At 43.5% G+C, this 17811-nt stretch overlaps 1 protein-coding gene across 1 annotated transcript in view; it reads right to left on the reverse strand.

Moving 5' to 3' along the window:
- MAGIX (MAGI family member, X-linked) overlaps positions 1–15664 on the reverse strand; it is a gene marked incomplete at its 5' end in the record, with an annotated part of 35234 nt that extends 19570 nt beyond the window's left edge. Inside the window, 4 exons of the mRNA XM_081318932.1 lie at positions 3284–3829; positions 8771–8847; positions 8967–9142; positions 15473–15664. Of these exons, the coding sequence (XP_081175058.1) occupies positions 3284–3829; positions 8771–8847; positions 8967–9142; positions 15473–15664 (991 nt within the window). The remainder of the gene's footprint in view (positions 1–3283; positions 3830–8770; positions 8848–8966; positions 9143–15472) is intronic.
- Positions 15665–17811: the final 2147 nt, after the last annotated feature.

Consider the following 17811-nt stretch of genomic DNA (forward strand, 5'->3'; position numbering starts at 1 on the left):
CGGTAATCTGGATTAATTTTACACCTAGCAGTTAACATTGACCGCAGGCAGATTCAGTTCATGAAACTAAATCTGTTCTTTCCTGAAGCTTACACATTTTCCTAGTTGTCCAGTAGTGCAGCATTACATTTTCCAGGTCTGGCCAAACTATGATTATTAACTTTTATTTGTGGAAGCAAGCTAAAAGGGGCTGTTTTCTCTACAGAAAAATCAGTTTTCAAACAGAATAAATAAATAACTATTACTGTTAACTTGTAACTCACTGTAACAGAGTTTTGGTAACCACTACTCCCTGTAGCTGTCTTGGCAAGGATTTTCAGAAGTGGTTGCCCTTACCTGCTTCCTAGGAATGAGAAGCTGTTACTGGCCCAAAATCACCCAGCTGGCTTCATGCCCAAAACAGAATTCATGGTTTTCAGGTTTTTAGACTGGTGACTAAACACTACATCAATCTGGTTCTCTAACCACATTTAAGGATCAGACAACCCCTTGAATTAAGGTTTAGATAGAAGCACCTACATCTGGTTTGCAGCTAGATGTAATACCTCCACACAGGGCTACCGCTGAAATAGCAGAATGATTCTGTTGCCCCCCGAAAAAATGACATGGATATATCCCTAAATTCTACGGAAGTTAAGCTCATCTTGAAGAAGACCTTACTTTTTAATTCCAAATAGGAACTTCTGATTTCTATTCAGCTGGAATATTGCAGCATCTCCAGAGGGTCTTGTGATTTACATTCAGATGCTTGGCAACTGATTCATATTTATGACGGTCAGAGTGCCCCAGGGTCATGTGAAGTGAGCAAAACCTGCTGCAACCACCCAGCAGAAGGGAAAACAAACAAACACCCCCCACCCCACCGCCAATCCTCAACAGAAATGCTCACAACAATGAAAACCTCGGACAGGAGGAAGAGCGCCACCAGCCAGGCAGGTGTCTTGCTAGGCTGTGGCTTGGGAGGCACTTTTTTCAGTGCCATTGTAACTTCGAACAGTCACTAAATGAACTGTTGTAAGTCGAGGACTACCTGCACTTCATCCCTTTTTTCCTTTTTTTTTTGGTGATCAAGTTTTTGACACCTTGCTAGGCAACTGGTGGTACTCGGATGTTGCCATATCCTAAAAGTGGTACGATGGGTGAAAAAGTTGAAAAGCCCTGCCCTACTTGAAGAATCATTTGACTGTGACTTATGCTTTTACTTCTACCTTCTGTATTAAGTCTGCTTGTTGCAAGCCGGTTGCAAAGCATGCAAATGGTGATCAGTGATTGAGGGATGTTGCGAAAGTCACAAATATAGGGATTGGTTGCAATTTCCCCCCCCCCCCAACATTGTTGTAACTTTGAATGGCTGGTGCACAAGGCAGTTGGTAAGAGAGAACTGCTTGTACAACTACCCAAATTTCCAGGTTGGGGAAGCTGGCTAAACAATGAAGACAACCCCTTTTGAACAGGTGAAACAAAAACCATGCACACATATTCCAACAGTCAGACTGTTAAAATTCAAATGCTGACAGATTGGGAAATAGGAGGTCATGGAGACGAATCAAAAACAGTATTGCACAATCTGAAATATCATTTTTTTAAAAAATGATACAATTTTTGCCTAAGTTTTTCGTTGCCTTCTACAATCTTCCCTCAAAAGAGTACCATAACTGGGCTACTGCCCCATTTTCTCAGATCTCAGAGTATCTTTTTCTCACTCCATGAAGACAGTACTATTTATTACAACTCACTTGTGGAATGAAGTGGCATGAGTGTCACAGGCAAGCCATTTACCTATTTTCAACATTTATACCCCAGTTAGAAGGCACAATCAGCATGTAAGCATTTACAATAAAATAGGGCAGCTTCTGATCAGAACCGGATCTGTTGAATATTGTGTGTGGATGACGGCTGTGTTGAGCAATATAAATGCTTCATTGCAACGTGGTACTCTTGTTTCAAGATTTTGCCTGCTGTAAGGCACTGCTTACATAATGGGGTGAGCATAAGGAAAGCAGCATTAATGTCTTGAAATGGGTGCCTAAGCCTTACGTGCATGATGGCTACTCTAAGTTCATTTGAGTGCTAGTTTGGTGTAGTGGTTTAGGCATTAGACTAGAAACTGGGAAACCACGAGTTCTAGTTCTTCCTTAAGTATGAAGCCAGTTGAGTGACTTGAGTCAGTCATTTTCTCTCTCTCAGCCCTAAGAAGAAAGCAAGGGCAAACAACTTCTGAAAAACCTTGCTATGAAAAATGGCATGGAATAGTCCACATAGTTGGGTCAACACTTACTCAGACACCCAACCCCCACACCAAATCATTTAGAGTTGCACCCCCTACAAACAACAATGGGACTGCATTTGAACCCAGGAAGATTAGCCCCATCGTTGGGTAAGTGAAGCAAGCATTTCAAGCAGCAGATACTGAAGGCGTTTCTAAGCTCTTTCTTCATTTCCCGTTGATGCGAGGACCATGGGTATACCTTTTAACCTCCTAGACGTAGACAGTTCTCAGGTGTGGTGGTGGACCATTGCCAGTGTTGAAGTTAGAGTCGGAGGGTTTCTGCACATGGGTTGGACGAAGGCAGCCTCTCAAGCTCGGCCTTAGCATCAAACTGTCTTGGGATGGCCTTGGATACATGAATGTTTTTGGTGCCTTCCGATGTGAGAATGCAATGTGAATTACAAGAGATATGCATTCTTCAATAACCAGAACTATACACCCTGGAAACTTCCATTAGGCCTGAGCTCTCCAATATATATAAATGGATGTTTTAAGGAATGTGTCTGCCCTACATGCATCGTTCATTGTAAGAAACACTGTTGCATCTGTACTAAGTGTGTAGTGTTATTGCTCTTATAAAAACTGTGGCTAAAGCAAGATTTTGACGCAGGCATGGTTAAGATCAGATTCCAATTGTGACTAAAGTGAGATATGAGGACATTGTTATTAGTAATAATGGCACCATGCTACAGTCATTTTGCAAACTGTTTGTATTAGTAACTTACATATACTGTAAATGTGAATTCCTTGTCTGAGAATTATATAGTGCTTCTTCTCTGGCAGAGAATTTGAACTCTGGTCCTTTGTCTCTCTCTCTCTCACACACACACACACGTGAACCCCCCCCCCAAAAAAAGCAGTGATCAGAGTTCTCCCTCCTGATTGCTTCCAGCTGTCAGGATCAAGCTAGACATAAAGGCAAGCGGAGCAAAATGCCAGTCCAGCCCGGCAGAGCTAAGCAAGTGACTTGGGGAGAATGCCACACAGCCCATTCTTGGAGCTGATGTCGCTCACCTTTCCTTTCCACCAGAAGGATCACATCTCCCGTTCGCATACGCTCCTGCAACACACTCTCCACTTCTCCAGGGCTCAGATCTCGGACGTCAGCCCCATTCACCTTGGCGATGACATCTCCTTCTTCCAGCAAAGGGCATCGCTGCCGGTCCCAGATCTTCACAACCCGAGCCCCTCGCCTGCCTCCACTGAGGGATCCTACTCCAAACCAAGGCCCAGAAGGGCTGCAGGGCAAGGGGACGGGGGTAAGGCGGCCGCAGGGTGGTGCCCGATGGAGATGCCGCTCGGCATGTTCCTCTTCATCGCCCAGACAGGCTTTGGTGCAACAGCGGACGCTGAGTCCACGGGTCCTGCGTGATGGGGCCGGTCCAGCTTCTTGGCCGCAAGCTGGGCCTCTGGGAATAATGGGACTGGGGGGTATAGCACCGTAAGTTGGTGGAGGGCGTCGGGGCAAGAGAGGCTGCCCATCAGAAAGGCAGGAACAAGGTGACTGACGATGGGTATATTGGAGGATACAGTTCCCGTCAACTACTACTACGACATTCACTGCAAGGTGGAAGGAAAACAAAGAGAGCTCTCTTGGTCTATGCACGACAGGCAACAACACAGCATTCTTTGGCCAAAGGGGCGACAAACTGGGCTCCTCCAGCTGTTTGGAACCACAGTTCACCCAAGATCTTGCCACTGGCCATGCTGGCAAGGGCTGATGGAGTGGACATCTAAACCTCCACATGATACTCGGTTGCTTAATTCTGCTTTAAGTCAAGGTGAGGGTTGAATCAAAGCTAAATATCTCACCCCAATTTTTGTATCAGATATTCTCCAGTCAAAATCATTTGTCAAAGGCAGAGCTAGTACAGGACAGTACCTGAACTATGTTAGGTAATAGATAGATTTAATAGCTGACATGTAACCATTTCTAATTTTCCATATTTAATTGCTAATAAGCAATGAGACTCAGTATTTGATGAAGCAAGTACTTAATTGGTGGTATAACATAGCATTTAGTATTTGAAAGTATTTTACAGTGATATGAAATTTCATATAGGTTTATGGTTGATGCATGTTATGAGTAGCTTTAGTAATCCAGTGCAGAACTGGTTGAAGTGGGGTATACATGTGAAAATAAATAAATAAGCAAATGCTTGCTAAAACACAAGATACTAAAACAGTTCAACTCTGAGGCAAAATGTCATATTCACATTCACATTTAAATGGGCAAAATAGGAAATTTCAATGAATTTCAAGTATCCAGATCAGCTTGAGCCAAGATTAGTCACTGCTATGGAATGCAAGGCTATAAAATGATTACAAACTAGCCATTCATCTGCTTGAGTTTAAAAAGGGTAAAGGGTCCACTTCAGCTCAGAAATAATCCTCAGTGAATTCAGTTGGGCTTCCCCTCCTGAAGTTTATTTATTTAGCATATGGCATCTATAGAGGTCATGCAATGACTGATAGACAAATGTAGTTTAAATAAAGCATCAGAATATATGTCTGTGCAACTGTAAGATATGTGGACAATACAGTGTAGAAGATAATATATTAAGCTAAGATAAAACCATAATAAAATCACCATAATATGGAGTCGTAGAATTGCAATGGGATAGATGTTATAATTTGATATCTGAGGCAGCTAACCGTCTAACTGCTTCTGGTGTGGCTGGGTTGAGATCATCCCAGGTGCAGTGAAATTTCCTGAGGGGACATTCCCTCACAAGTAAATAACAGGCATAAGATTGCAACCTATATTTGATATCAGATCTGGATCTGGAAAATGTATTTTGCTACAACTGTCTTAAGTCAATTCCTCCTTGTCTCAGGAGTACCAGAGAAGACTGTAATTAAGGCTGAGAAGATGGATGGGATGGATGTCACAGAGGCAGATCATGAAAATTAAGTCTCTCAAGAGTTATATTTCTTTAGGGACTACATGTTGGCAATAGGCAGAAATAAATCCATGCTTATATGGTGGGCACATATAAGCATGAATAGGACATCCTTTCTCTCTTTCTGTCTCCTGATCTAACATGTTTTGTTGCCTAAGAAAGAAAGAAGTTAGGTCCCTCAACTATCTACACCAAGGCACAGAATTCTAAGCCCACCATGTTATTTTAGTACTGTACATTAGGCAGAAAATCCTACAGGAAAACCCTATCTCTAGGAGGTAAAAATATACTGACAACAAAAGCAATCAGGTAGTCCTTGACTTATGTCCCTAATTGAGCCCAAAATTATGGTCATAAGTAATGCAGGTTGTTCACACCTGATTTTGACCTTTTTAGTAGCAGTTGTTACGCAAATCCACAATTGTCTGCAAGGGGCGTTTTTTGCTGGAAATTGGAAGTAAATGGCAGTTTTCAGCAAAAAAAAATTGTAAATCACAGTCATGTGACATAGGGAGACTGCAAATGGCCAATAATAAGGTTGACTCAGCCTTCCATCCTTCCAAGGTTGGTAAAATGAGGATCCAGATTGTTGGGGGCAATAGGCTGACTCTGTAAACCGCTTAGAGAGGGCCGTAAAGCACTATGAAATGGTATATAAGTCTAAGTGTTATTGCTACTGCTAATGCAGGCCAACTATCGAGCGCCGAAAACACGACTGTATGACCACACGGGAAGGCGGCCATCAGACCTTTGAATCTGGATCATAAGTAGGCCTGGGGAAGTCTGCCATAACTTCAAATGGTCATTAAGCAAGTAGTCATAAGTCAAGGACTACCTGCACTTGCTTTTTCACGACACTCAAAATCTATTAGCTGAAACCAGGGAGGTCCACGGGGGGGGAAAATGACATCAAAACGGCAAGTGACTGACCTATCAACACCCTCCCCCCTTTTTATATATGCTAGAAGAGGCTTTGATCACTGGTCATACTAGTCATTTTGGCAATGTTAAACAACACCCCCCCAGCAGCAAAGCAATTACCTTTGTCTTCCTATCAACAGGAGCAGCCCTGCTTTCTAACACTCCTTTCACTCTTTTTCATGCTCTTCCTTCTTCTGCCCCAAGTGAGCTGCTGAGACAGAGATCTCTTGCCAAAGTTATAAACAGATCACTTTTAGTTGGGGTGCCGCATTTGAGATGTCAAAAAAAAAAAAGATTAGAAAGCACTAATTCTTTGTTGTCATGAATTTTTTAATTTATTTTTATTTCTAACGCTTATATTTTGCCTTCCTCTATGACAGGGGTAGGCAACCTTGGCTCTTTTATAACTCGTGGACTTCAACTCCCAGGATTCCTGATCCAGCATGGCTCAGCTTGGAAACCCTCCCTTTCTCCTCAGCATAGCTGGCTCAGGAATTCTGGGAGTTGAAGTCCACGAGTCATAAAAGAACCAAGGTTGCCTACCCTGATCTATGAGGTGAGACGGGGAGTCTTTTCTCAGTTTAACCCATGAGGTAATTTGGGCTAGTTCTTCTTAAGCCTTGCCCTAAAGCCTAAAAGTTACACTCATTGACAAAATCTCCACCTAAGTAACTGAAGAAGGACGGGCAGGGCCAAACAGTTCTCTTTTCTCAAGATTACCACCCTCCATCCACTTCTGCTAAAGTTGCAGGGCAGGTAAAGAGGGAATTTAAATATCTCTTTTGCAATATGGACAATGCAAGCTATGTTGGGGGCAATAAGCTGACTTTGTAATAATAATGCCGCTTGGGGGGGGGGCGAAAGCCCTAATAAGCAGGCATATACATAGAATGAAGGCTACTGCTAAGCACATTGATTTGTGCTTCTTAGATTGTAAGCCGCCCTGAGTCTTCGGAGAAGGGCGGGATATAAATGGGATTAAAAAAAAATGCAAGCTATTTTGGCAGAGGAGACCTATTTTTTTTAAAAAAAATATATTATTATTTTAATAACAAGATTAACAATTATTAATCTTAAAAGACCAAAATTAAAAATACAAATTACAAATACAAACAAAGTCTATCATCATTTTGAAATTTCATAAGGTTTTTCACTTTAGTCAGGCTGGATGCGCTACCCTCAGCAGTCCTTTTTGAAGGTTTTAAGGGTACTCCTCCGTGTCTTTGCTTATCTCCATATGGTACTGATTTTATAGAAACTGTAAGCCAATGCTACACTGCTGCTTCCTATAATGTATAAGGCCTCTAGACCAGTGGCCCCCAACCTTTTGGACACCAGGGACTGGTTCCATGAAGAGAGGTTTTTCCATGGACCGGAGGGGCCCTGGTTTTGTGTGGATGGGGCTTCGCTTGTTTGTGCGGCCGTTTCTGTCATGCCGTGGCCTGGTGCTGGTCCATGGAAAGGGGGTTGGGGACCCCTGGTCTAGACCGATTTCATTTATCTGATCTTGAAATTTCCAGGCAGGGATTTGTACTGACTGCTAGTTCTTTTTGATAAGGACTCAAAAATATCGCCCCAACATTTTTTGTGCTTCCATCTACACAATAAATCACACCATTAACTAATCTTGAATAATTGATTATTCTTCTCTTTTACTAATAATATTTTTATTTTATGTTATTATACATGTTCTTATTTATCTCCTTTTTTTTCTCTTATAGATAAGAGATGTATATAACCGTTCTACTATTGGAGAGTTTACTGTTTCTGGCTTTGTGGCTTTAATGAATTATGTGATTTGAACTAAGAGGGAAAAAAATCTACCTTTTATTTTATACTTATAAATAGTATCTGGTTTATCAATGAATTCACTACTATAATAAGAACAATACAAGCAGTCCTCGACTTACGACTGGTTGTTTAGTGATTGTTGGAAATTACAATGGACCTCCTTGGGAGTACTTATGACCCAATTCCAAAGTTCTGACAGCTGCCCCCCCCAGTGGTTACGTGACTGCATTTTGTTCATTCAGCAAACAGCAAACAGCCTGCATTTATTTATTGGTAGTATCCTGGAGTCACACATCCATGTTTTATGATGGTTTTGCTGAAAACTGGCATTTACGTCCGGTTTTCCGCAAAACTGATCATGGAGTTCACGCAACAACCGCAACAAAAAAAAGGTTTAAAATCAAGTCAATTACTATTATAGTCATGACTTACAACCGTGATGGGCAGGCTCCATTAATGGTCATAAATCAAGGACTACTTGTGTATAATACCTGTATAAGGTATTGTTAAAAAAAACACAAGATCTCTGCTATAGTAACAAATATTGCTGCATGGCAGAAGATTCTCTTTGCTTATTACCTGTCCTGCACAAACCCAAAACACAAGTAACTGGACGTATGAGAAAGCCAAGTATAAACACAAACAATTCGTAATTAGCTAGGTAATGCTCCATAAGGTCTTGCTGTTATTCGCAAAAAATAAGGAGAAGGTCAAATTAAATAGCCTTTTGCCCCCAATTTTAATTCAGTGGAAATGAATCATAGACAAAGCTGCTGATCCTTTAGCCTCTAATCAATTGAAAATGGGAGCCCCGTGTTAAAAACGAATTGCCAAGCAACAGTTTCACCCCTTTGGTGTCTGCCCTTTTTACACCCTCAAAACTTACCTCCCGCAGCTGGGGTAGTCTCTGTGGCAGGGATGCGAGTTTCACAAGTCACCTGGGGGCTTTGCCGTGTGCTGCAGCTTTGGGAAAAAGGGACGTGAAGAGAGCATGAATATATGTGGACAAAAGAGCTTCTCTTCCATCTCCCCTCTCATTCAAAATCTTCTGTCTGTTCATCACCCCATTGAGTTGGACTCACCTAATGCCACAGGGTTCAATCCGTTCGGATCTCCAGTCATGGACATGGGGGCCAGCACCCCCCATGACTGCGCCACAGTCAGCACAGCCAGGAATCTCACTTCGGGGACCCAGGTTGAGCCCCCCACATCCAGATGGGGGGCTTCGCAGGGCCCCCAGAGGTTGCTTTACTTTGTCCTGTGAGGAGACACTGACGTGATTCAAAAGGTACTTAACGTGAATGCTATTTTCAGATGCATTAACAGAGGCACAGAGTCCAGATGAAGGAGAATTAATTGTTTTGCTCAATTCTGCCTTGGTCGGATGCTATTGGCGTACTGGGTCCTGCTCTGGGCACCACAGTTCCAAGAAAACAATGGCCAGTCGGAGCAAGTCCAGAGGATGGTGAAAAATCAGGAAGCCAAGCCTTACGGGGAATGAATTAAGTATCAGAATATGTTAGCCTGTAGAACAGATGTCTGAGATACATGCTCGAATATATTTACAGTTTTTATACAGAGGAAGGAGTAGAGTTATTGTCTATTGCTACAGAGGGCAAGACCAGAACCAGTGGATTAAAATTTGGGGACAGCAAATTCAACCTAGAGAACAGAAGGAACTTTATGACTTGTCTGTCTATGGAAATGACTGTCACATGAACTGCTGACTTCTTGTCTGTCAAAGGTCTCCAAACAAAGGAAAAATCTTTATCTGTCAGAGAGGGCCTGGTGGATCCTGCACTGAGAAGGGAGTCGGAGCAATAAGGCCCCTTCCAACTCTATGAATGGAGACGGTGGTAGCCAAAAATAGCTCATAAGCCTTGATTTTAAGACTCATACTTGTTAAACCTGTGTAACAGGACCCAGCAACTGCATTGTGGTCTGCTGTTTGCTTGACTACCTCCTCATCACCACCTAGCCTGTGAAAACCACAAGCAAACAAAAAGGTTCAGGACTCTACACATTATCCTGCCCCTCACCCATAAACCTGCCCAATGGGCATATTCCCAATTGTCAACATTATTTGCATTTCCATGTAGTGAAAATACACCATACATATATGACATCCACATTTATCAGTGGACATCAGTGGAGGTCCTGCACTGTTCATTGGTACACAAGTAAAACCCCTGACAAGTAAAAAAGAAAACATGGAGGGTAAAGGATATCGCAAGCTTGAGTGAGCAATCAAATCACTGGGAGATCCAACTGGCTCTTGCTCTGGAATTGTATACGGTTTGTGAGCTGCACTGCATTATAACCACATCTTGGGATAATGCACAACCAGACTTTTACTCATAATTTGAAGCCATGAGCCAACAAAGTTGTAAGTGGACTGGAAGCTACACTGATTTTTTTTAGGGGGGGTGAGGGTGGAATCCCAGGACCATAGTGGGTGATGCAAATTAGACAGGGATGATTCCCCTCCTCCGCCTTATTTGGAGAAGAGCTTTGGCACAAAGGGGCATCATTGTTCTTTAAGATATGTTAATCCCATTGTAGGATTTACACTACAGCTTTTCTATGATATCTGCCTCAAAATGGTGAGAAATTGGGCCAGTAGGTTTCAGCAGTAAGTGGTCTAAAAAACTCCAAATATTGCAAAGAAAGAACACCATAAACTGATGTTCTGCGGTGAATAAGTGATTTCAACACATCACAGTAAATCATGATCAAAAGATATTATATTTGAGCATTATGCAGCCACTGTGTAGGATGGTATCTTTTTGGTATGCTCCATATATTTAATGAAGTCCTGCCCCAGAGTTTACTTTTCAATATGCACAAGACGTAAGATACTACATGGAAAAGAAAGGCAGCCATTGTTGAATTCATCACATGTATATTTGGGATAAGAGTGTTATAGCATCAGAGATAAGTGTGTGTGTGTGTGTGTGTGTGTGTGTGTGTGTGTTTAAGAGCTTTAATTTTTTTATTGAGTTATTTTTGTATGTTGCTATTGTGACTCATCCAGGATTATATTCTATAAAATGGGTGGCCACATAAATCTAATGAATGAAAAAAAAAATAAACAAATGTCCTGAATTTATAGCTCCTCTCTTTGCAGTGGCTCAATAGTACAAAAAGATAACCAAGTAACTGCATACAAGCTATGCAGCTGTCACAAATTATGTACAATATAGTGTAACACAATCATTCCCTCTTCTTATTCCCCCTAGTAAGGGGGAATCTGGCTGGCTGACCTTGGGTCATTCATTCAGCCCACCCCACCCCACAGGGTTGTTGTTGTGGGGAAAAGAGGAGGAAAGAGAATCAGGTATGTTTGCCAGTTTGAGTTACTTACAGAGTAATAAAGGCGAGATAAAATCAAATAAATAAATAAATCCCTCTAAGCACCATTATGGTTCAAGATCATTGGCAGAGCATGAAATTTCAGGGAAGTCCAAAGGGTTGGGAAGAACAACTCTCCGTCTAAAATAATGGAAACTTCTGTCAGTTACAAGACCCAGAACCCATGATACATACACTATGGTTTAACAAACAGCTTCAGCTTTTGCTATTGCCAAAGATCTTTTTGTCTACTAAAACATAACTATTGTATTATTTTTTTAGCAAAAAGCTTCCAGATCATCCTAAATAATATTGATAGTATCACTATTACGCTAAAAAGTATTTTTCTCATATACAAGACATCCCTCACCTGTTTTCTACATATACAGTAAGACTTGTCCCACATTCTGTGGTCTTCCTGTTGGATTATGATACAGCATCCATGTCATGGCTATGCAGATAAGGGAAATTAGTTTTAAGAGTCATTATAGCACGCTGGATAGAAATCTGGAAGCAGGACAGAAAAAAATCTGGGTTCAAATTCCCATTAGCCCCCGGTTAGCCATAAGCCAGTGATCAACCAATTTTCAGTCAACTATATCTTAGTTATTATGAGGAAAAAAGAGAGCATGGAGAGAACTATGTTCGTCTTAGAACAGGCAGATGGGAAACAGAATTGCCCCATGCCTACCAGAGACAGAAAGCAAAGGCTACCTATATGGGGCATTGTCTTCAGTACTCCTTCCTTTCTTCCCGTTGCCAGTTACTTATACTCTCCCCAGTACTATAAGCCCAAATATTTGGTATTGGTGGCAACAGCCACAGCATTTAAAGATGCCAAACTCTGACTGAGCAATAGGGAATTGGACTTGATAGCAATTAACCCATCATTTTAAAACCACCCAATTTTCCCATCACATTATGGTGGAAAGGGGAGCCTGTGATAGAATTTAAAGATCTGAAATCCAGATACCAAGTGAGAGGTCAGCTTGAATTTGGAAAGTAGATAGCAGCAGAATCCTGAACAGATTGACATACTTGCCTTGCCATCATTTTCAACTACCCTTGGAAATATTAAGTCTCCCTGAGCAGGGACAGCCACAGGGGGATGTAAATTAAAGATGTGCAATTTGACTTAGATTAGATTAAAACATCTGAATGAACTAAAAATGAATCTATTCCATTCAGATCAAATTTGATATGGATCACATCTCTAAAAAGGACCAACTTAATTTGGACCAATTTGGAACATTAAAAATATCTGCCTATTCTGGCTAAGGAGCTGACTCAGTCCATATAGAATATTCCCCCATACTTAATCTAAATCAGGGGTCCCCAACCCCTGGTCCGTGGACCAGTACCGGGCTGCGGCATGCCAGCAACTCGTCCGCACAAACAAGTGAAGCCCCATCCACGAGATGAAGGCAGCACACAAAACCACACACCCTCCAGTCCGGGGAGAAACCTCTCTTCACGGAACTGGTCCCTGGTGGCCAAAAGGTTGGGGACCTCTAATCTAAGTATAACAAAAATAAAAAATATTTAGTTTAAATGCTACAAACATATGAAACACTTCAGTTCAAGAAATAGAGCCTGCCACATTATAATTGGAGAACAATTGTGATAATTCTGTGATAATACTATTATAAAACATTTAGGAAAATGTTTGAAAATTCTTATGCCAATCAGTTGCTAGCATCATTAAATGGGGAAAAAAAAAGATTTGCATGAAAGAGAATTGCAGCCTGAAAATTTTCAAACGGCTTTGGGAAAGGTAATTTATGGCAAAGGTAGGCCACCCAATTCTGGGAGGCCACACGTGGACATAAATCTAATTTTTGCAACTCCTAGAGAAGCCCCCAAATTCAGTGTTGAGTCTTTTTAAGCAAAAGAACACTAATAACCACATTTACTCTGGATGGTCCCCTTCCCTAATAAAAAAAAATAAAAAAATCAGGCCTGGCATTTTTGCTCTGTCTCCTCAGGTAACATTTCTATTTTATTGCCATGCGTTCTTAGAAGCTGAAAAAACTGTTTAAAAATAAAGTGCGTTCACAAAATGAAAATCAACTCCCTAACCCTAACTCACAGTATGTGGGAAATGATTTCAGTGATCTCCCATATATGCCTGCAGTTAGGAAATTAGGACATTAGTCAAGAAAAACTAATTCTTGTTCCTTTAGGAGATCATTTCTGGTATTAAGTGGATATAGTGGGCAGTAATGTTGCATGTGCCTGACTTCCTTGCATTCATAATACATTTTAAAGGAGCCCCTCTGCATAGTTATCAACATATAGGCCTCCCTACATATATTCAGAAGCCTTAAGATATTTATCAAATTTATATAGCCATCCACCTCACAAGTGGTAGGGTGTTTTTTTGTTTTTAATTCTTTAGATCTTGCTCTGAACACATGGAGATCAGGAAGGCGTAATCCCATTCCTTCATCTCTGCATGTTCAAATAAATCTGAAAAGGATTATACAATGTGCAGAATGAAGTGGAAAAGCTTTTTCTGGACTGCTCCAGTCTGCAGATGAAGCAACTACATCCACATTCTATCATTAAAAATTGGAGCTCCTGCATATTGAAAGCTGACATGTCAGGGGAAAAGCTTTTTAGCTAGTCATCTTTCTCATTAATAGATTTTCTATGTGAAGGGAGCTGAAATCTTATGGAATGTAAGAAAAGCTAGCTCAAGCAGGTGCTAGTCTTATACAGCATAGTGGTTATAATTTTATGCATAGGTTACTAAATTATCCTAAGACATATTCACTAATAAGTTTAGTGAAGCCAATCTTTCTAAGACTTGGTACACAGCACGGTGGTCAAGAGACAAAATAAATATTTCAGTTAAATTTTATTCAGATCTCACCACAGCCATGAGTGTTTTGCTACTGCACCAAAGCAATATAGAGGAAATACTTTCAGCACTACAAAAATAATGAGTGTTACGATTACTTTCATGTTCCAAATATTTCTGTTTTGACCATATGATATTCCACTAGCCAAGCTTGGACCACTTAAATGTTTTGATCACCTACAATCCCCTAACTTAGGAAGGAATAATACATTGAAGGAATTCTTGAGAATGAATTACATATATCTAAAAAAACTGGTGAAAGGCAGAATATGGGTAAATAATAGAAGCATAATTTAGCCACAGGATTCAGGCAGGCAGGTAAGCTAAAGATAAGTATCAAACCATTTGTTTTCTATGTTTTATACCTGGAAACAAAGTGGTAATAACTTTTGGAACTAAGCCCCAATTCCAAAGATCCTCTAGAGTTTCTAATAATCAATAGTGTACTGCAGTATCTTGGTTGCTATCAGTTCTACAGTGACTCCCACATTTTTTCCTGATCAGCCATGAGATCACTAGATGCATACAAGATGATTTTATTTCAGCTCGCCTATTACCGTTATACAGACTAAAATGTACTGTCTGAGCGGAGAACATCCCTGCAGTCCTTTGGACTCCCTTGGATGTCATTCCCTTGAGTCATACGTGCATCATTGTGTGACTAAGATCAGCACCCCATTTTTCGGAAACCAGGCAATAGACCAAATGTCCTGGGACCCCTGGAAAGGAAGCGGGCTTTTATTGGGGACATTAGGGGGGGATGCTCTGGACAACAGGAGACCACGGACGGGGTGAAGGTGGAGGAGATGAGGTCGCCTGACTCCACGTGCAGGCCTCTGTCGTGGCAATCATGACAGAGCTAAAGCCATGTTCCCAGAGGATGGCTTGTCCCTGTTGATCCCTCCCCTCTCTGCACCCAGATAACAAGTTCCCAAACGTTGCAGGTAAAGTAGCTGGCCCGTGTGTGTGCTTGCCTGTGATTAAAAAAAAACCCCGACAGAAAAGGACATTATCTCCTAAGCTTCTGCCTTTACTCCCACCACCCGATTCTCCCCGGCCTTGTCCCATCTCATCCATCGCTATTCTTCCCCTGGCAAATCCTATGGCTTTCCCAGTATGCCATAATCCATCCAGCCTTCTCTCTCTCTCTCCTTTTTCGGTCATCCTCGCGAAGGGCAGCCAGCCAGCCAGCTAGCTTTCTCCCAGAAAGCCCCACTCTCTCTCCCCCATTCCACCCGGGATCTTTCGCTTCTCGCTCTCCTCCAGCCTCTCTGCAGCCAGGACAGCCTGGGCCATCCAGCCAGGACACCGGGCATCCTCCAGCTGTGGCCCTGCCGGGAGAAAGAAATCGCTGAAGGGGACCGACGTCCTTACCTCTTGAACGGTCCCCGCCGCCAGCGCTGAAGCCGGGTTTGGAGCTCCTGTCTTGCACGAAGCCCCTGTGACGGGGATGGCACCAGCAGCCGCGGCGGCGGCGGGATCCAGAGCGGCTAGGAGCAACCTCGCTGCTGAAGCTGCCCTAAATAGCAGCCGTGAGCAGGGGGAGGGACCATCGGCTGTAGCCATGACGACGGCGATTGCCATGCTCCTTCTCCTCCCCGACTGAAAAAGAAGGCCCGTGGAAGAGGGAAGAGAAGAGAAGGACGGATGGGCTGGCCAATGGAAACATCGCAGCAGCAAATAACCCGCAGAACCAGGCTCCTAGGAGCCTTTCCCCACCGCTGTCATGCGCTTTCTGGACCCTAGGGGCCGCTGACGCGCGTCGGGACTGCTGCCTCCCGTGGCGGCCCTTTATTATTAGTTAATTACATTCTTACAGTTGACTAATTTATGTTATTAGCGCGCGTTACGTTTCTATTTTTGGAAGACCTGCTGCGTTTTGCTCTTCGCCTCTCGGACTGAACTGAGGCATCTCAACAATAAATCGCAAGCGCAATTATGAATTATCCCCGTGACGTCGAATCACTCAGCCCTTCCTTTCAATGTTTACACAGGCGGACGCTTGTCTTAGTCGTGCTTTAAAGGAAAAGTGAAGTGATCGCACGTGGGCAGACGCACACACAGGACTGCAGCGTCAGAGACCGACATTTCCAGCTTAGGTCCTTTCCCCAACCACCTTGTTCGCTCTCCCAAACCTTCAGAATGGCTATGATGGTCCTCACCAGGACCCATCCCAGTTGAGCATCCGACCCTGAACTAAGGGAAGAGTCCTCTTTGGCTATTAAAGGAAGAGCATAAAAAAAATTATAATCCCTTTTTGGTCCCCCAAAAGGAAGGCTGAGCACGTGTTTGCTCTTTTGGTGGAAATATCACCTTTGTGCCTACAAAAACTATTAACAGCTAGCTTCCATGGCATCATCTGCTGTGCACAAGAGAGCAACCTTCATCTGATTGAAGCAATGGCATGAAAGCCGGTATGGTTTAGTAGTTAAGGTGTTGGATTCTAGGAATTAGCACTAGGGTGCAGATCAGTGCTTTTTTTGTAAAAGAAAAAGGTGCCAGAACTCACACGTCATACAACCTGCCTTGCCTACCCTACAAGGTTCCATCCAAAAAAGGTGCCGGAACTCCGTTCTGAGCGTTCTATGACAAAAAAAGCCCTGGTGCAGATGATGAAACATGCAAACTGTTGTGTAGTAAGTTCTTTAGAGGCAGTAAGTGAGACAAGAGGTTGCAAACAGGAACATTGCTTTATTGAGGCAAACAGGAACAAAACTGAAAAGGAGGCTTCTGCGCAGCTACTTATACAGTTGGCCACTAGGTGGCGGCCAATAGGTTTAAAGCAGGGGTCGGCAACCGGAAAAAGGCAAAGAGCCACTCAGAACCGGTTCCGTCACAAACACAAAAAAGTGGGAGCCGCAAAATGTGCACGCGCGTGCATGCACGCACGCGCATGCGCAAAACAAGGCAAAACGTGCACCAGCCCTGCCCCCATCCACCTCCAGTATGGATGGCTCTGCCAAAAGAAAAGCAGCCGAAGCAAGCCTCCCATTGAGAGAATGGGGCGGCGGAGGCTTGCAAAAGGCGGATCCAGCCTCTGCCGGCAGACACGCTTGCAGCTTGCAGAATGGCGGATCGAGCCTCTGCTGGCGGCAGAGGCTTGCAGAGCGCGGATCCAGCCTCTGCCGCCGGCAGAGGCTGGATCCACCGTTTTGCAAGCCGCCGCCGCCCCATTCTCTCAATGGGAGACTTGCTTCGGCTGCTTTTCTTTTGGCAGAGCCATCCATACTGGAGGTGGATGGGGGCAGGGCTGGTCCCGTGACAGCCAGTCGGGCAAGCAACGCGAAGAGCGGCAGGGCTTTATTTTTGCACCGTGGAGCTCCCCCTCCCCCCAAACTCCCCCTCCCTCCCACTTCCCAGAGCTGAATACAGGGTATTAACCGGCGGCGGAGGCTTGCAGAACGGCAGATCGAGCCTCTGCCGGCGGAGTTTGGAGTTGGGTAAGGAAGCGCAAAATTCAGGAAGGAAAGCGGGGCGGCGGGCGAACGGGAGACCTGCCGACGTTTGGGGAGGTTTGGGGAGGTGCACGCCGGGGAAAAGGCTGGGAGAGGAGGGGGTCCGGGCTGGGGGGGAGGCAGAAGCGAGGGATCAGGACTCCTCCCGCTTGGCTGCTGCCGCCGCCGCCACCACTCCTACGGCCGCCGCCACCTGCTCTCTCGGCTGGTTGCTTTCTGCTTCTCTCACCTGCCCTGCCCCCCCGCCTGCCCTCCTTC

The sequence above is a fragment of the Vipera berus genome, assembly GCF_964194415.1.
Source record: "Vipera berus genome assembly, chromosome: 2".
NCBI classification, from domain to species: Eukaryota; Metazoa; Chordata; class Lepidosauria; order Squamata; family Viperidae; genus Vipera; species Vipera berus.